At 39.6% G+C, this 19,059-nt stretch overlaps 1 protein-coding gene across 10 annotated transcripts in view; it reads right to left on the bottom strand.

Moving 5' to 3' along the window:
* Window positions 1–9,716: 9,716 nt before the first annotated feature.
* pyd (zonula occludens-like protein polychaetoid) overlaps window positions 9,717–19,059 on the bottom strand; it is a 74,512-nt gene continuing 65,169 nt past the window's right edge. For 5 of the 10 annotated variants that reach the window (XM_046632372.2, XM_046632373.2, XM_046632378.2 and 2 more), the window contains 15 exons: window positions 18,614–19,045; window positions 18,441–18,507; window positions 18,016–18,166; window positions 17,737–17,888; window positions 17,358–17,652; window positions 17,108–17,279; window positions 16,775–17,000; window positions 16,516–16,690; window positions 14,573–14,782; window positions 14,126–14,464; window positions 13,766–14,007; window positions 13,258–13,453; window positions 12,583–13,007; window positions 11,493–11,695; window positions 9,717–11,016 (listed from right to left, as the gene is read on the bottom strand). In XM_046632372.2, the coding sequence (XP_046488328.1) occupies window positions 10,802–11,016; window positions 11,493–11,695; window positions 12,583–13,007; window positions 13,258–13,453; window positions 13,766–14,007; window positions 14,126–14,464; window positions 14,573–14,782; window positions 16,516–16,690; window positions 16,775–17,000; window positions 17,108–17,279; window positions 17,358–17,652; window positions 17,737–17,888; window positions 18,016–18,166; window positions 18,441–18,507; window positions 18,614–19,045 (3,500 nt within the window). In that variant the 3' untranslated portion in view covers window positions 9,717–10,801. The other 5 variants (XM_046632375.2, XM_046632377.2, XM_046632374.2 and 2 more) reach the window with 5 other exon arrangements.

Consider the following 19,059-nt stretch of genomic DNA (forward strand, 5'->3'; position numbering starts at 1 on the left):
AAAGTTCACAGCTAAGCAATCTGAAGTAATCACCTTGGTTTGACTTCTTCTGTCTCGATCGGCTTTGTCTCAATGACGTATGTGAGTAAGATTTCGGATTCTTGCAGCTTAGAATATCCAGCTATGGCCTCAGTGTTAGCGTTGATTTCGCTTCCATTTCAAACAACTTCTAACTAGATTGAGTCTATTGTTTGTAGCCAGACTCTTGAACGCTTGTCGAATAATAATGTTAAAACATTTCTACGTTTCTCAGCTGTAACCTCTAATCAGTTGATCACAGCGACTTGAGTGTATTATAGGGTATTTTTTTTGCCAGAAAATTTTTGGTCTCAGATTCGATTTGTATGTCCCTTTCCCGACTAATTGGAGCCCCGGAAACTCAGAGGACGCAGCGAAAAGAGTGTGGGATCAACAGGAGAGAAATTATGATGGAAAATGCACCAGCTGAACAATGTCGGAAACTCGGGTTCTCGTTTTTTGGCTGTAACTTTCGATGCGTTGATCGCAGCGTATTGGGACTGCGCCCAATCGATTTCTCTCGCAAAATTACGTCGGAATAGTGCCAGAAAGACTTGATTCCAGCACTTTTCAAAATCGCGAAAATTTTCGACAAAAATACAAAGGGGTTAACCTTCCTTTTTTTTTCACCAAAAAATTTTTCGTCTCAGAATTGATTCGTATGACTCTTTCCCGACCAATTGAACCCCAAGGAACTCAGAAAACACAGCGAAAAGAGCGTGGGATCAACAGAAGCGAAATGACGAAGGAAAAAGCACCTGCTGAAAAATGTCGAAAATTCAGGTTTTCGTTTTTTGGCTGTAACTTTCGATGCGTTGATCGCAGCGTATTGGGACTGCGCCCAATCGATCTCTCTCGCAAAATTACGTCGGAATAGTGCCAGAAAGACTTGATTCCAGCACTTTTCAAAATCGCGAAAATTTTCGACAAAATTACAAAGGGGTTAACCTTCCTTTTTTTTTCACCAAAAAATTTTTCGTCTCAGAATTGATTCGTATGACTCTTTCCCGACCAATTGAACCCCAAGGAACTCAGAAAACGCAGCGAAAAGAGCGTGGGATCAACAGAAGCGAAATGACGATGGAAAAAGCACCTGCTGAAAAATGTCGAAAATTCAGGTTTTCGTTTTTTGGCTGTAACTTTCGATGCGTTGATCGCAGCGTATTGGGACTGCGCCCAATCGATTTCTCTCGCAAAATTACGTCGGAATAGTGCCAGAAAGACTTGATTCCAGCACTTTTCAGAATCGCGAAAATTTTCGACAAAATTACAAAGGGGTTAACCTTCCTTTTTTTTTCACCAAAAAATTTTTCGTCTCAGAATTGATTCGTATGACTCTTTCCCGACCAATTGAACCCCAAGGAACTCAGAAAACGCAGCGAAAAGAGCGTGCGATCAACAGAAGCGAAATGACGATGGAAAAAGCACCTGCTGAAAAATGTCGAAAATTCAGGTTTTTGTTTTTTGGCTGTAACTTTCGATGCGTTGATCGCAGCGTATTGGGACTGCGCCCAATCGATTTCTCTCGCAAAATTACGGCGGAATAGTGCCAGAAAGACTTGATTCCAGCACTTTTCAAAATCGCGAAAATTTCCGACAAAATTACAAAGGGGTTAACCTTCCTTTTTTTTTCACCAAAAAATTTTTCGTCTCAGAATTGATTCGTATGACTCTTTCCCGACCAATTGAACCCCAAGGAACTCAGAAAACGCAGCGAAAAGAGCGTGGGATCAACAGAAGCGAAATGACGAAGGAAAAAGCACCTGCTGAAAAATGTCGAAAATTCAGGTTTTCGTTTTTTGGCTGTAACTTTCGATGCGTTGATCGCAGCGTATTGGGACTGCGCCCAATCGATTTCTCTCGCAAAATTACGGCGGAATAGTGCCAGAAAGACTTGATTCCAGCACTTTTCAAAATCGCGAAAATTTTCGACAAAATTACAAAGGGGTTAACCTTCCTTTTTTTTTCACCAAAAAATTTTTCGTCTCAGAATTGATTCGTATGACTCTTTCCCGACCAATTGAACCCCAAGGAACTCAGAAAACACAGCGAAAAGAGCGTGGGATCAACAGAAGCGAAATGACGGAGGAAAAAGCACCTGCTGAAAAATGTCGAAAATTCAGGTTTTCGTTCTTTGGCTGTAACTTTCGATGCGTTGATCGCAGCGTATTGGGACTGCGCCCAATCGATTTCTCTCGCAAAATTACGTCGGAATAGTGCCAGAAAGACTTGATTCCAGCACTTTTCAAAATCGCGAAAATTTTCGACAAAAATACAAAGGGGTTAACCTTCCTTTTTTTTTCACCAAAAAATTTTTCGTCTCAGAATTGATTCGTATGACTCTTTCCCGACCAATTGAACCCCAAGGAACTCAGAAAACACAGCGGAAAGAGCGTGGGATCAACAGAAGCGAAATGACGAAGGAAAAAGCACCTGCTGAAAAATGTCGAAAATTCAGGTTTTCGTTCTTTGGCTGTAACTTTCGATGCGTTGATCGCAGCGTATTGGGACTGCGCCCAATCGATTTCTCTCGCAAAATTACGTCGGAATAGTGCCAGAAAGACTTGATTCCAGCACTTTTCAAAATCGCGAAAATTTTCGACAAAAATACAAAGGGGTTAACCTTCCTTTTTTTTTCACCAAAAAATTTTTCGTCTCAGAATTGATTCGTATGACTCTTTCCCGACCAATTGAACCCCAAGGAACTCAGAAAACACAGCGGAAAGAGCGTGGGATCAACAGAAGCGAAATGACGAAGGAAAAAGCACCTGCTGAAAAATGTCGAAAATTCAGGTTTTCGTTTTTTGGCTGTAACTTTCGATGCGTTGATCGCAGCGTATTGGGACTGCGCCCAATCGATCTCTCTCGCAAAATTACGTCGGAATAGTGCCAGAAAGACTTGATTCCAGCACTTTTCAAAATCGCGAAAATTTCCGACAAAATTACAAAGGGGTTAACCTTCCTTTTTTTTTCACCAAAAAATTGTTCGTCTCAGAATTGATTCGTATGACTCTTTCCCGACCAATTGAACCCCAAGGAACTCAGAAAACGCAGCGAAAAGAGCGTGGGATCAACAGAAGCGAAATGACGAAGGAAAAAGCACCTGCTGAAAAATGTCGAAAATTCAGGTTTTCGTTTTTTGGCTGTAACTTTCGATGCGTTGATCGCAGCGTATTGGGACTGCGCCCAATCGATCTCTCTCGCAAAATTACGTCGGAATAGTGCCAGAAAGACTTGATTCCAGCACTTTTCAAAATCGCGAAAATTTTCGACAAAATTACAAAGGGGTTAACCTTCCTTTTTTTTTCACCAAAAAATTTTTCGTCTCAGAATTGATTCGTATGACTCTTTCCCGACCAATTGAACCCCAAGGAACTCAGAAAACACAGCGGAAAGAGCGTGGGATCAACAGAAGCGAAATGACGAAGGAAAAAGCACCTGCTGAAAAATGTCGAAAATTCAGGTTTTCGTTTTTTGGCTGTAACTTTCGATGCGTTGATCGCAGCGTATTGGGACTGCGCCCAATCGATCTCTCTCGCAAAATTACGTCGGAATAGTGCCAGAAAGACTTGATTCCAGCACTTTTCAAAATCGCGAAAATTTCCGACAAAATTACAAAGGGGTTAACCTTCCTTTTTTTTTCACCAAAAAATTGTTCGTCTCAGAATTGATTCGTATGACTCTTTCCCGACCAATTGAACCCCAAGGAACTCAGAAAACGCAGCGAAAAGAGCGTGGGATCAACAGAAGCGAAATGACGAAGGAAAAAGCACCTGCTGAAAAATGTCGAAAATTCAGGTTTTCGTTTTTTGGCTGTAACTTTCGATGCGTTGATCGCAGCGTATTGGGACTGCGCCCAATCGATCTCTCTCGCAAAATTACGTCGGAATAGTGCCAGAAAGACTTGATTCCAGCACTTTTCAAAATCGCGAAAATTTTCGACAAAATTACAAAGGGGTTAACCTTCCTTTTTTTTTCACCAAAAAATTTTTCGTCTCAGAATTGATTCGTATGACTCTTTCCCGACCAATTGAACCCCAAGGAACTCAGAAAACGCAGCGAAAAGAGCGTGGGATCAACAGAAGCGAAATGACGATGGAAAAAGCACCTGCTGAAAAATGTCGAAAATTCAGGTTTTCGTTTTTTGGCTGTAACTTTCGATGCGTTGATCGCAGCGTATTGGGACTGCGCCCAATCGATTTCTCTCGCAAAATTACGTCAGAATAGTGCCAGAAAGACTTGATTCCAGCACTTTTCAGAATCGCGAAAATTTTCGACAAAATTACAAAGGGGTTAACCTTCCTTTTTTTTTCACCAAAAAATTTTTCGTCTCAGAATTGATTCGTATGACTCTTTCCCGACCAATTGAACCCCAAGGAACTCAGAAAACGCAGCGAAAAGAGCGTGCGATCAACAGAAGCGAAATGACGATGGAAAAAGCACCTGCTGAAAAATGTCGAAAATTCAGGTTTTTGTTTTTTGGCTGTAACTTTCGATGCGTTGATCGCAGCGTATTGGGACTGCGCCCAATCGATTTCTCTCGCAAAATTACGGCGGAATAGTGCCAGAAAGACTTGATTCCAGCACTTTTCAAAATCGCGAAAATTTCCGACAAAATTACAAAGGGGTTAACCTTCCTTTTTTTTTCACCAAAAAATTTTTCGTCTCAGAATTGATTCGTATGACTCTTTCCCGACCAATTGAACCCCAAGGAACTCAGAAAACGCAGCGAAAAGAGCGTGGGATCAACAGAAGCGAAATGACGAAGGAAAAAGCACCTGCTGAAAAATGTCGAAAATTCAGGTTTTCGTTTTTTGGCTGTAACTTTCGATGCGTTGATCGCAGCGTATTGGGACTGCGCCCAATCGATTTCTCTCGCAAAATTACGGCGGAATAGTGCCAGAGAAACTTGATTCCAGCACTTTTCAAAATCGCGAAAATTTTCGACAAAAATACAAAGGGGTTAACCTTCCTTTTTTTTTCACCAAAAAATTTTTCGTCTCAGAATTGATTCGTATGACTCTTTCCCGACCAATTGAACCCCAAGGAACTCAGAAAACGCAGCGAAAAGAGCGTGGGATCAACAGAAGCGAAATGACGATGGAAAAAGCACCTGCTGAAAAATGTCGAAAATTCAGGTTTTCGTTTTTTGGCTGTAACTTTCGATGCGTTGATCGCAGCGTATTGGGACTGCGCCCAATCGATTTCTCTCGCAAAATTACGTCGGAATAGTGCCAGAAAGACTTGATTCCAGTACTTTTCAAAATCGCGAAAATTTTCGCCAAAAATACAAAGGGGTTAACCTTCCTTTTTTTTTCACCAAAAAATTTTTCGTCTCAGAATTGATTCGTATGACTCTTTCCCGACCAATTGAACCCCAAGAAACTCAGAAAACACAGCGAAAAGAGCGTGGGATCAACAGAAGCGAAATGACGAAGGAAAAAGCACCTGCTGAAAAATGTCGAAAATTCAGGTTTTCGTTTTTTGGCTGTAACTTTCGATGCGTTGATCGCAGCGTATTGGGACTGCGCCCAATCGATCTCTCTCGCAAAATTACGTCGGAATAGTGCCAGAAAGACTTGATTCCAGCACTTTTCAAAATCGCGAAAATTTCCGACAAAATTACAAAGGGGTTAACCTTCCTTTTTTTTTCACCAAAAAATTTTTCGTCTCAGAATTGATTCGTATGACTCTTTCCCGACCAATTGAACCCCAAGGAACTCAGAAAATGCAGCGAAAAGAGCGTGGGATCAACAGAAGCGAAATGACGAAGGAAAAAGCACCTGCTGAAAAATGTCGAAAATTCAGGTTTTCGTTTTTTGGCTGTAACTTTCAATGCGTTGATCGCAGCGTATTGGGACTGCGCCCAATCGATTTCTCTCGCAAAATTACGTCGGAATAGTGCCAGAAAGACTTGATTCCAGCACTTTTCAAAATCGCGAAAATTTTCGACAAAATTACAAAGGGGTTAACCTTCCTTTTTTTTTCACCAAAAAATTTTTCGTCTCAGAATTGATTCGTATGACTCTTTCCCGACCAATTGAACCCCAAGGAACTCAGAAAACGCAGCGAAAAGAGCGTGCGATCAACAGAAGCGAAATGACGATGGAAAAAGCACCTGCTGAAAAATGTCGAAAATTCAGGTTTTTGTTTTTTGGCTGTAACTTTCGATGCGTTGATCGCAGCGTATTGGGACTGCGCCCAATCGATTTCTCTCGCAAAATTACGTCGGAATAGTGCCAGAAAGACTTGATTCCAGCACTTTTCAAAATCGCGAAAATTTTCGACAAAATTACAAAGGGGTTAACCTTCCTTTTTTTTTTCACCAAAAAATTTTTCGTCTCAGAATTGATTCGTATGACTCTTTCCCGACCAATTGAACCCCAAGGAACTCAGAAAACGCAGCGAAAAGAGCGTGGGATCAACAGAAGCGAAATGACGAAGGAAAAAGCACCTGCTGAAAAATGTCGAAAATTCAGGTTTTCGTTTTTTGGCTGTAACTTTCGATGCGTTGATCGCAGCGTATTGGGACTGCGCCCAATCGATCTCTGTCGCAAAATTACGTCGGAATAGTGCCAGAAAGACTTGATTCCAGCACTTTTCAAAATCGCGAAAATTTTCGACAAAATTACAAAGGGGTTAACCTTCCTTTTTTTTTCACCAAAAAATTTTTCGTCTCAGAATTGATTCGTATGACTCTTTCCCGACCAATTGAACCCCAAGGAACTCAGAAAACGCAGCGAAAAGAGCGTGGGATCAACAGAAGCGAAATGACGAAGGAAAAAGCACCTGCTGAAAAATGTCGAAAATTCAGGTTTTCGTTTTTTGGCTGTAACTTTCGATGCGTTGATCGCAGCGTATTGGGACTGCGCCCAATCGATTTCTCTCGCAAAATTACGTCGGAATAGTGCCAGAAAGACTTGACTCCAGCACTTTTCAAAATCGCGAAAATTTTCGACAAAAATACAAAGGGGTCAACCTTCCTTTTTTTTTCACCAAAAAATTTTTCGTCTCAGAATTGATTCGTATGACTCTTTCCCGACCAATTGAACCCCAAGGAACTCAGAAAACGCAGCGAAAAGAGCGTGCGATCAACAGAAGCGAAATGACGATGGAAAAAGCACCTGCTGAAAAATGTCGAAAATTCAGGTTTTTGTTTTTTGGCTGTAACTTTCGATGCGTTGATCGCAGCGTATTGGGACTGCGCCCAATCGATTTCTCTCGCAAAATTACGTCGGAATAGTGCCAGAAAGACTTGATTCCAGCACTTTTCAAAATCGCGAAAATTTTGGACAAAAATACAAAGGGGTTAACCTTCCTTTTTTTTTCACCAAAAAATTTTTCGTCTCAGAATTGATTCGTATGACTCTTTCCCGACCAATTGAACCCCAAGGAACTCAGAAAACACAGCGAAAAGAGCGTGGGATCAACAGAAGCGAAATGACGAAGGAAAAAGCACCTGCTGAAAAATGTCGAAAATTCAGGTTTTCGTTTTTTGGCTGTAACTTTCGATGCGTTGATCGCAGCGTATTGGGACTGCGCACAATCGATCTCTCTCGCAAAATTACGTCGGAATAGTGCCAGAAAGACTTGATTCCAGCACTTTTCAAAATCGCGAAAATTTCCGACAAAATTACAAAGGGGTTAACCTTCCTTTTTTTTTCACCAAAAAATTTTTCGTCTCAGAATTGATTCGTATGACTCTTTCCCGACCAATTGAACCCCAAGGAACTCAGAAAACGCAGCGAAAAGAGCGTGGGATCAACAGAAGCGAAATGACGAAGGAAAAAGCACCTGCTGAAAAATGTCGAAAATTCAGGTTTTCGTTTTTTGGCTGTAACTTTCGATGCGTTGATCGCAGCGTATTGGGACTGCGCCTAATCGATCTCTCTCGCAAAATTACGTCGGAATAGTGCCAGAAAGACTTGATTCCAGCACTTTTCAAAATCGCGAAAATTTTCGACAAAATTACAAAGGGGTTAACCTTCCTTTTTTTTTTCACCAAAAAATTTTTCGTCTCAGAATTGATTCGTATGACTCTTTCCCGACCAATTGAACCCCAAGGAACTCAGAAAACGCAGCGAAAAGAGCGTGGGATCAACAGAAGCGAAATGACGAAGGAAAAAGCACCTGCTGAAAAATGTCGAAAATTCAGGTTTTCGTTTTTTGGCTGTAACTTTCGATGCGTTGATCGCAGCGTATTGGGACTGCGCCCAATCGATTTCTCTCGCAAAATTACGTCGGAATAGTGCCAGAAAGACTTGATTCCAGTACTTTTCAAAATCGCGAAAATTTTCGACAAAATTACAAAGGGGTTAACCTTCCTTTTTTTTTCACCAAAAAATTTTTCGTCTCAGAATTGTTTCGTATGACTCTTTCCCGACCAATTGAACCCCAAGGAACTCAGAAAACGCAGCGAAAAGAGCGTGGGATCAACAGAAGCGAAATGACGAAGGAAAAAGCACCTGCTGAAAAACGTCGAAAATTCAGGTTTTCGTTTTTTGGCTGTAACTTTCGATGCGTTGATCGCAGCGTATTGGGACTGCGCCCAATCGATTTCTCTCGCAAAATTACGTCGGAATAGTGCCAGAAAGACTTGATTCTTGATTCGTATGACTCTTTCCCGACCAATTGAACCCCAAGGAACTCAGAAAACACAGCGAAAAGAGCGTGGGATCAACAGAAGCGAAATGACGAAGGAAAAAGCACCTGCTGAAAAATGTCGAAAATTCAGGTATTCGTTTTTTGGCTGTAACTTCCGATGCGTTGATCGCAGCGTATTGGGACTGCGCCCAATCGATTTCTCTCGCAAAATTACGTCGGAATAGTGCCAGAAAGACTTGATTCCAGCACTTTTCAAAATCGCGAAAATTTTCGCCAAAAATGCAAAGGGGTTAGCCTTACTTTTTTTTTTATTTTTGGGGCCGAAAATTTTTGGTCTCGGATTCGATTTGTATGACCTTTTCAAGACTAATTGGACCACCAGGAACTCAGAAAACGCAGCAAAAAGAGCGTGGCATCAACAGCAGAGAGATTACGATGGAAATCCTATGTTTTCTGGCTGTAACTTTTTATACAATGATCGCAACGTATTGGGACTAAGCATAATCGATTTCTCACGCAAAATTACGTCGAAATACTGCATGAAAGAATTTCTTTATGATGCAACATATGATGATAGCGGTAGACAATTATTGCTTTAATGGTTTCATAGATTTGACTAACCTTTATCAATCGAATAGATTCAATGAACTGTATGCATTAAGTGGTCCAGTTCAATTCTTTGGAGAGTATTCAATATTTCTAGAATACCACGAATAAAGAATCAATTTATTCAATTAACTAAATTAAAATTCCGACCGGGTATTCATAAGTATATTGTATATTACATATCCAATCAAAGATTTTCGCGATTTTGAAACAAACATTCCAGTAATCAAAGTATTGACAACGAAATATTGCGTTTTTACGAGACAATCCACTACAAAATGAGTCTACAAATTGATTGTTTTGAAAAGGCAAAAGTATTCTCTGAGTGTACTCTAACGTTCAAAGCAATGATTGCAGCTGCTTGGGACCATTCGTAATAGTTTACTTTGCAGAAGATTAGTTATGTAACGCATTTGGTACCAGATCATTTTCTTCACATGCAGATAATATAATCTTTACAGGTTGCAGGAGTAAAGGTAAAATGTAAATGTGGTAATCATTTTTTATAGTCGTGTCGAATCAAACACAATTATTCACAATAGAAATATTAGAGTTAGGTATTCCTATAGTATATGTATCGTTATATTGATATTAGGATTCCAAATTAGTTAATCATATATCATCGCTAAATATAAAGAATTGAGCTTATAAACATCCATAACGTACATATAATACGCCCATGAGAATCGTACTTTTGAATATTCTCACACATGTCCAGAGATGAAACGAGCATACGTAAAGGTCAATTTCACACAGTAGATATTCATAATATTCAGAAATGATGTAGCTCACACCATCCGCTGAACATTCCAAATCAATTAAATTATTGCCAAGGTTTTTCTCGCTTATACATAATCTGAGTGTATTGCTGGTAATTTATTCTACTGCTATTCTAGGTCAATGTATAATTCTGCAATGCGGTCAAATTATATATGTATAGAGTAGTGTCCAATAAATGTCGCTTATAAACTCACAAAATCACAATAAACATGTTAATAATAATTAACAATACCAACGATGCCTATATTATACCTATATATAATACATGTATAATCGTGTCTATTATGTGATGACTCATTCGCAAAAATAAACTGCAACAAGACTTGTTGACCCATGCAATAGGTCATAACGCTTTTAATTCATTAACTCATTTTCAGAGTTTGGAGTAGCAATAATGACCTGTCAAACGATTTGATAAAATTATGGTTTTGTCGGTTTATACAATAGTCTAATTTATTTGGTATTTTAGTCTTACTTTTTTTCATGATTATCCCGAAAGAAACAATGAATTCTCGAAGATAAATTTATTCATGATTTCGAATTCTACAAAATGATGTTGAGAAATAACAAAGGAAAAACAAAACAATAAAATTCTCATAGAGAATGTACAATTATGTACAGTATTATTTATTTTTGTTCATTGACTTATTCAGATTGAAACTTAGGTACCGGACAGACTCACAGCATAGTGTTTCAGTAATGTCCCTCAAACAGAAAAGTCAATTCAATAATCTTAAAACAAATTATCCGTGTGTGTTTGTCTGGTACAAAAATAAGATACACACTGAATATCTTAGAAATGATCAAGACGTACGGTGACATAATTAGAAGTATGGCTCGGTAGTTTAACATCCAACCAATTAGCAGTTGATTGGTTTTCTGTGTCAGTAGCTTTCAGTGCCAGCCTATGTGCGGGTGTAGCGTTGTGTGGAATCTTGAGTTCTACTGGGGTTAAAAAATCCAAGCCACGAGGTCCACACTCAACCACCGGACTCAGTAGAGATTCACCTGTGTAGAGTGAATAGACATGAAATGATAAGTATACCTAAATTTACGGGGCCTTAAATAACTTTTCACTAGTAAAGTATGCATAAAAACATCACAATTTTTGGTATGACGCAATAGAGTGGTAAAACAGAGTTCTATACGAATTCTTTGGATATGGCACAACAGATTCATTAATACTCGGGCAATAGCAGACAATGTGGAATATGTCATTTGATATGTTTGCAGAAATAAATTATGGTGTACGTATTCAGGATTTGGTTGTTAATCAGATTTTGGTTGATGCACAAGTTGCAATTGTGGCAATATTACTTGTCATTCCCGAATTCAAATTCGAATTACATAACTCGAACGTTACATTCAAAAAAAAAATAAAAGTCGTATTCTTATCATTTTCAAACTTCATTTAATAGAGATATTGGCCGTTTTGAATATATGAAATGAATTCCATCACCAGATATCGGTAATGATAAGCTCACCGTGATGCATGGGTGGTGATACGGGCGAACAATGGCCAGAGGTATTATGCGTTTTGAGTATACGTGGAGCTGTTACAGAGAAGTAGATTTCTTGTTGTATCTGCAGCGGTAAGGCCCCAGGGGGTACCGTGAGTGTAACACCCCCTGGTCCTTCCAAAACACCACCTTTGCTACAGAACACACCCCGTGCCACCCCCAGTCTCCTATGATCAACCATCACCGTCACATTTGTTAGTTACATTTGTGTTATTTTAGTCTGAATGGCGTTGAGGGCCTGAACGGAAAGAGAGACTAAATCGGTTTATTCTTTGTGTCAAAGACGTGCTTAAAAAAATTCTCGCATCGTTCTCTGATATTGTCATGAAGCGCTAACTGTGAAACATGAGGTATTTGATCAAATGGTCAAATAGATTGGTTTTCTGTTTCAGTGATTCAACAAAGTAGGCTTTCAGCATATTGCATCACAAATGCAGCACTTGTTTCTACCGTATTTAAATTTTATATTCAATAATGTAAAGTAATCCAAAGAAAATTAATGAGTGAAGTATGATTTTATACATTTCTGTATTCTTTAAATACCATAGATCAATGTATGTCATGTCAAAAGGATGATTAATCCCAGAAGAAGCTGCACATCAAAAATTCATTGTGTTTCGATTTCTTACTTTGTGCAGTAAATTACTGAATAATTAATATACACTTAAATATCATTTTAAGAACTATCCCACAGAATTTCATCGACATTGAAAACTTGAAAAACATTTTCCTTATTTATCTTTAAATTCTTTTTCTCGAGTTATTCCCCTTCGCCATCCAGACCCTCGGTTTTATTCTGAACTTCAGTGTCGTTAATGGTATCCTAATGAATGCAGAGTTTTAACCAGCTTTGTTAACATCCCTTTGTATAAGTATTAGCAGAATTTCGGCAAATTAATTAGTATGAAATAATAGGATCCATTCGCATTTTACCTGATAGTCTCAATCGTCCATTTTCGTATCAGTTATATAAAATGCATGAGGGATGTGGAATATTTGTTAGAAAAAGTATGTGTTTGGTGTTCGAGACGGGATACGACACGATGGCTCATACCTTACATTGTGATGATGCAACGGTTTTCTGTATAGTTCAAAAGCACTGCCTCTCTGTTCTCTGCTTCCCGCCAGATCGAGTCCGTTGGGCTCCCTGTTGTTGTGACTGAAGTTCCCATTTCCCGTATTTCCCGTAACACCTCCATGACTATTGCTGTGACTGTGTCCGTTATGATTGATATTGTTGCGATTTTGTGCATGGCCAACGTTAATTTGTCCGGCACTGTTGCTGTGGGAATGCGTCATGGGGGAGCTGGAGTGAGGATGCGTGTGACTAAGGCTGTGACTGTGGTTCAGCGGTGACGTATGACTGTGACTGTGACTGTGATTTGAGTTCATGTTGTAACCCTCGTTATTACGATTAGGTGGAGGAATGTTGTAGTAGTACTGGCCGCTGTTACGCTGAATGTTACTGCCATTTTCAGCCTAAAATTGGTTGTATTATTGTTATTTTCATAATAGCGTCTGCCAAGGATCGACCGCTGTTTACATGTATTTACCAACTATTTAAATTGTTTGGACCCGGAGTTTGCCATATCCAAATTCAATTGATCATATCGAAAGGAAAATAAAAGGAACTTCGATATTTGTAGCGATCACGAGAAGTGTATTATGATATCATATGAATAAAAATGTAGACAAATTGATATCTCTCAGTTAAATATCGATAACTTACCCCATTGTGTATGTGTGATGTGGCGATGGAATAACTTTTGGCATGCTGATACAAACTACTGTTGTTCGTCTCATCTTGAGGTAAAGGCTGCTGTGGAGGCCTGTAATTCTTGGGTTTTGGAGGTGGTATTGGCTTGTAAGAACCAGTCGGCTTTCCTTGAGGGGGTGGAACAGCGGGTTTATAATCTCCCGTCCGGCTACATATACGGGAAAAGCAAAGATCTAGCTTACTAGGATATGGGAGCAAGAAAACAATTTAAAAAATGGGCAATGAAAATACGTGGCAGATATAATACATGGACGTGAAATCAAACTAAGGTATCTCTTTTGGAAATATATATTCCACAAGTTCTCCTTATCGATCGAGGCTTTCGAACGACCCTGCAGAAACAGTTGAAATTTAAATCAATCGATCTAGACAATCTTAAAATCAAAGCAGTCACTTGTACTCATTAGAAGTATGAAAAGACAATTTCAAGGTAGTCTGGTAGAGAAATAAATCCGCGCACCTGTATTTGGCATAATCTGTACGTATTTGATTTTCTTGAGCTGGAATAGGCTGTGCTGTAGACCTTGTGAATCTGTAAGGATCGTGAGCCCGTGGTGAAACAGGAACACCACCGCTCTTCAAATCATCTGGAACATTAGGTCCTAGTCGACCGGTCGATGTATTGAGATTGGTGGCTGTATACGTTGCATTTCCGTTTGTATTATTATACGAATCGTAAGAAGACATACTATCGTAGCTTCCCTGAAAATTGAAAACACAGTAAGATTCCTGAATCCAATTATGAAAGTCTTTTTAAACAAACAGAACCAACTTCCAAAGCACGTAATATCAAGAAACTAAGAAAATAACTGGCTCTTACTGCTGTTGGCTGTGCTCTTTCTAATGATGATGTGGCATTAGCTCTATGGGGGGTAGCATTAATATAATTTCCCATATCCAGGACGGAATCAGTCTTGTTAGCAAGTCTCTCCTGGGCAGTTCGCCCAGCAGTCCCACGGTGTGTTTGATTTGGTGGTTTTGCATTGCGATCTACTCTAGGTGGTAAATCAGGTGGTCCTTGGTGTGGCGATCTTTGTTGAGGCGGCCCCCCAGGATATTGAGGTGGACCAGACTGATCGTTGGTTTGACCAGGTATTGAAAAACCATATTTGCTATCACCTACACCCCCCTGCGACCTCCGCTTATGCTGTTCAAAGGCCTATAGATATGGAAAAAATTGCAACATTTGAACCAGATATAAATAATGAACGTTCGGTGGTATAAAAATCATGGAACTGCATGTGCGACGTAATTTGAAAATGATTACCTGGTAATTGGTGGTATACGGCGGTGGTGCACTAGTGTCGTCTTGAGTAGCGATGCTTGGATCGGAGCTACTCTTCAACCTAGTTGGCGGCCCCAAAGCACCAGGAAGGGGAGGAGCAGGGCTCAGCTCCAGGTCACTCTCCGGGGAGGAAGCGTAGGAGAGGCGAGAAGTCATCGGGAACAGGAAGTCATCCGAAAGGGCCTCTTCCGGCTACGCTCACAGAACACACGTGTCGCAACGTTACAAAACAGTGGGGATAAGACAAGTACAACAAAATTGTGAATTGGATTGAATACGGCAGTGCAATTAATACGATACACATTAAAAGCTTACACGTGGTTATTAACAAAGTGTAATTATACTTTAATATGGCATTCTGTTTTTTAAATATGTTACCCGAAATTTCCATTCAATGTTCTCATTTACAACATTGATCACCTTATCATTTTTTATTTCGGTAACGAAATAAAACCTACGATTTACAAAATTACCGATTTTAGAATTAGGGTGAAGCATCCTCACGCATTGTATCAAAGAATTTTCAAACTTTTCAGAATATACGTGAGGAGGAAATATTTTCAACTAATAATTTAATTTTAATCAATACTGGTTTAGAATATTCAAGAACACTCAATTCAACAATGCATGAAGAAAAGGAGTAAAATATAGAGAAAGCTTTCACACGATACGTGTGTACAATTTGTTGCCAATTTGAACGAACAGATAAAAAGAATTCTTCTTACGAACCGACAATTGATTTATTGTGTACCATAAATAACTAACAATATAGATTTAAAAAAATCAACTAAACAAATTATGAGTAAGTTATCAGATCTATGAACAAACTGCAGTTGTAGTACAAATAATAAAAATTCACACGTCAATCAAGTACACAAATTGGATATTTGGAATCGAATACGAGTCGACAGTCACAAATTAAACGTTTTCATGCACCAATTAATAATTATCATATCACACACTACAAACAATACAAAACATTGAATATACACAAATTACAGGACAGGATCTGTTTAAACAAGGAGGGATCTATACGTAGCCGAAAAATTGCTCGTGAATGACATTTGCGGAACTGTGTAAAGGTGGAGGAGGTAGTAAGGGTGGAGATAGGCGATTTGAACTTGGAGGACGTGGCGGCAATGGCAACACATTGATGCTATTATTATTATGCTCGTAATATGCCCCAACGTCACGAAATGGTGGAGGAGTTGGCGGACGATAGGGATGGTAAGGTGGAAGATACAGGTCCGACACCATCTCTATTGGCTACAACCAACACCATAAATTTTCTAAAATCAATTATTATTACACAAAATAATCCTTATGGCATTTTTACGAATATTTGTGGATAACAGATAATCGTCAGGGCAAAGTAACGCTGCTGTAACAGCCCAAAAGCAGCAAACAATAATTTCAAGAGCAAACAAATTTTGCATTTCAAATTGATAATAGATGCGAAGGTATAAATTACAAGTTACTTATACTATTCAAAATTTTACTTCCGTTAGAATTGTGTTTAAACTTGAAAGCAATGTATATTGAAGAAAAAGTGTACTGTCTCGCCAGCTATCAGAAATTGTAATTAGATAGCAATATTTTTCGCCTCTACCATACGATTTTCTGTTTTCTCAGAGTTCTGTTTTCCCAGACAAAGAGTATAAGTATACAATTAATCAAGGTCCCAGATTACATGTTCATGCATATATTGAATCAAGGTAATTTCTGTTTTTTCTTTTTATTTTGCATTATCATGTAGTGCAGTCTTAGATGCAACCTTGAGAAAAACAACTGGTCGATAAAAAAAAATGAATTATTCACATTTCTTGTTGAAATAATTCGATACCCTGCATTTCAAATGCCATATTACACAAAAATTATATCAGAACAATACAATAGATTAGCCATATTAGAGCGAAAAACCTCACCTTGGTTTGGCTCATCCATAAAGGACCTTGTTGCTGTCTGTCTATCAATTCTCTGAGTTTTCTGTACCATGCTTCTGGTGTGGTCAGAGTAACAACTGCACTGAATACATGACCCCAGATTTTATCCAATTTTTGACACTGTTCAAGTAGCTTTTTGCTGCTCTTGTGTGCCGACCTGAATGAAGAGAGACATTAAATAAGCCCGGTACAAAAATTGCAGGTGGTTGCTAAACAAGTTTATTGTTAGTTGAAAACTCACTTTGGTATCCCAGCACGCATTTCTTTGATAGTCTGTTTGTTTTCCGCTTTGAGAAAAATTACGATAGGATAAAATTGAGCATAATTCAAACGGTCGACAGCATTTGGTGTTATATCCAACAGCGCGTGTTTTCCTCTGTCCATTACTTCTCTTATGGCACTTAATCGAATGATTCCTGAAGATTTGGTACTCTTTCCGCTGCTTTCGTCCATCTGACTTTCCATTTCTATGATTGAAATCGACGTTTGGAAAGTAATTATACATGAAGTTATCGCTACTATACTTAAATTTTCAATAAAAAATATACCGCCACTCATAACACAGGAAACTTACGAGGAGACGTGAATTTATCAGGGAAATCTTTGAGTAGCTTTTCCCTAGCGAGATCAGCTACCGGTCCAAAGAGAACCACAGGTCTAATAAATCCTGGGTGTCGCAACACGACTCGTTCATAAGCCGGAAACTTGCTTACGCTGTCTGAGAATACAACGTCGTCCCAATGATCCTGTGAGCAAGCAACACATAGTAAAATTTCAATTCAGATTTTGCAGGTGAAAAAAAAGTAAAAAGATTGACCACACACCCTGCCAAGTGATTTAGATCTCCTATGACTACCACGTCGTCTTCTGAAGAAGCTGCCTCTGCTTTCGCTGGCGCTGAGCTCTTTCTTAGTAGCGTTAAATTGAGCTGTAGCCAATTCCTCGGCACGTGCCTTGTTCGGTATTATTCCTTTTTGAACTTCTTGGTTGTTTCGTCCGATTCGGAAAACTTGCCACGAGCCTACGACACCGTTATGTAACGTGTCAACGACATGAAATACGTCGCCAGAGCGAAAACTCATCTCTCCTTTCTCAGGCTGTTCATAATGGAAGTGAGTCCTATGAAAAACCAGTAAATTAAATGTATACTCAGATAACTTTAACAGATTATCACAACGCGCAAATATCAACACCCATTCTTACTTAATGTGAAAAGAGTCGCCTCTTCCAGATGCCACAATTTGGTCATACTCCTGACGCCTGTGTTGCACTATGAGATCGATTTGTTCTTGAAGGCTTAGTAAAAAGAGTACCGCTTCTTCTCTGGTCACTCCCTTCATGTCCATATCATTCACCTTAAAGATTAAGATGAAAATAAATTAATGGATTTTACAGATTATGGTTGTAAAATATTCCAATCATTCTTCATAAAAATATTCTTACAATTTTTTGAATAATACTATGCATATTTTATAGCTGTACCTTGAGTATTTTGTCACCAGGCTGTAGACCCTGCAAAGACGCCGGGCTGCCCGGTTGAACCGCAGTTACGAAAACCCCGGTCTCATTTCCACCTGTCAAACGAACCCCGACCGATCCTTCCTTTTGGAACGTTATGAACCTAGGATCCGGCCTGTGCATTGAAAGTTACGAAATTTTTTGTAGCTATATATTGCAACTACAATTACTAACTGCAAATACATTTTCTCAATCAAACACTCGAGGTTCATACATAACAAGCATGTGAAGAAATCAAGAATTGCATGCCAGCTTGAACTACACTTTCGGGGGTTTGTATTTGCATAAGTGATACCGAAATGCAATTCAGTTGAAAATATTTTCAAAAGGATGCGTCTGCACCTCTTCGCAGTGCGGTTTTAATTCAATAATACATTCCGTCAACTTACATGGGTTGTTTTGTTCGTTGAATGAGAGGATCCTCGTCGTAGAGTTGCCTCCTTGAACTGTAATAATCTGCAAGTCGAAAAGGTAAAGTTAAACCAAGATAAATCATATAAATAGAACTGGCACCCACGAATTACATTCAATATACTCTCCACAGCAGTCTTAAATGCCTCACCTTCTGGCCGGGGTGGCGGTGGTCTGGGAGGATCTACCGTCGGAGTAGCGGGTAGATCAAGCTGGCTGAGTGATACGTCTAAAAGAGGTCCCCTCGATCTTCCCCTGGGTGCGAGATTACTTTTGTCTTCCATAGGCTGCCTTGTGGGTGGCGGTACGTAGAGATTTTGACTACTGTAGCTAGCAGCGGAGAGATACTCGCCCGATTCGCCTTTGCTGGGCTGATGGGAGTGCGAGGGAACCGGGGTTTCTCTCGTAACGACGATCGACAGTCGGTCCTTGCATTGATCCATCAGCTTCCGAGCCTCCTTCAGACTCATATTGTCCGCAGCCACACCGCTGATTCTGGTCAAAACATCCCCGGGTCGGACTCCGGTACCTTCGCGCGTTACTTCTCTTACGTAAAGACGACATCCTAGGATGATTCCAAAGTCTGTGGGACAAGTG

Source organism: Neodiprion pinetum, chromosome 6 (assembly GCF_021155775.2).
Source record: "Neodiprion pinetum isolate iyNeoPine1 chromosome 6, iyNeoPine1.2, whole genome shotgun sequence".
Classification (NCBI taxonomy): Eukaryota; Metazoa; Arthropoda; class Insecta; order Hymenoptera; family Diprionidae; genus Neodiprion; species Neodiprion pinetum.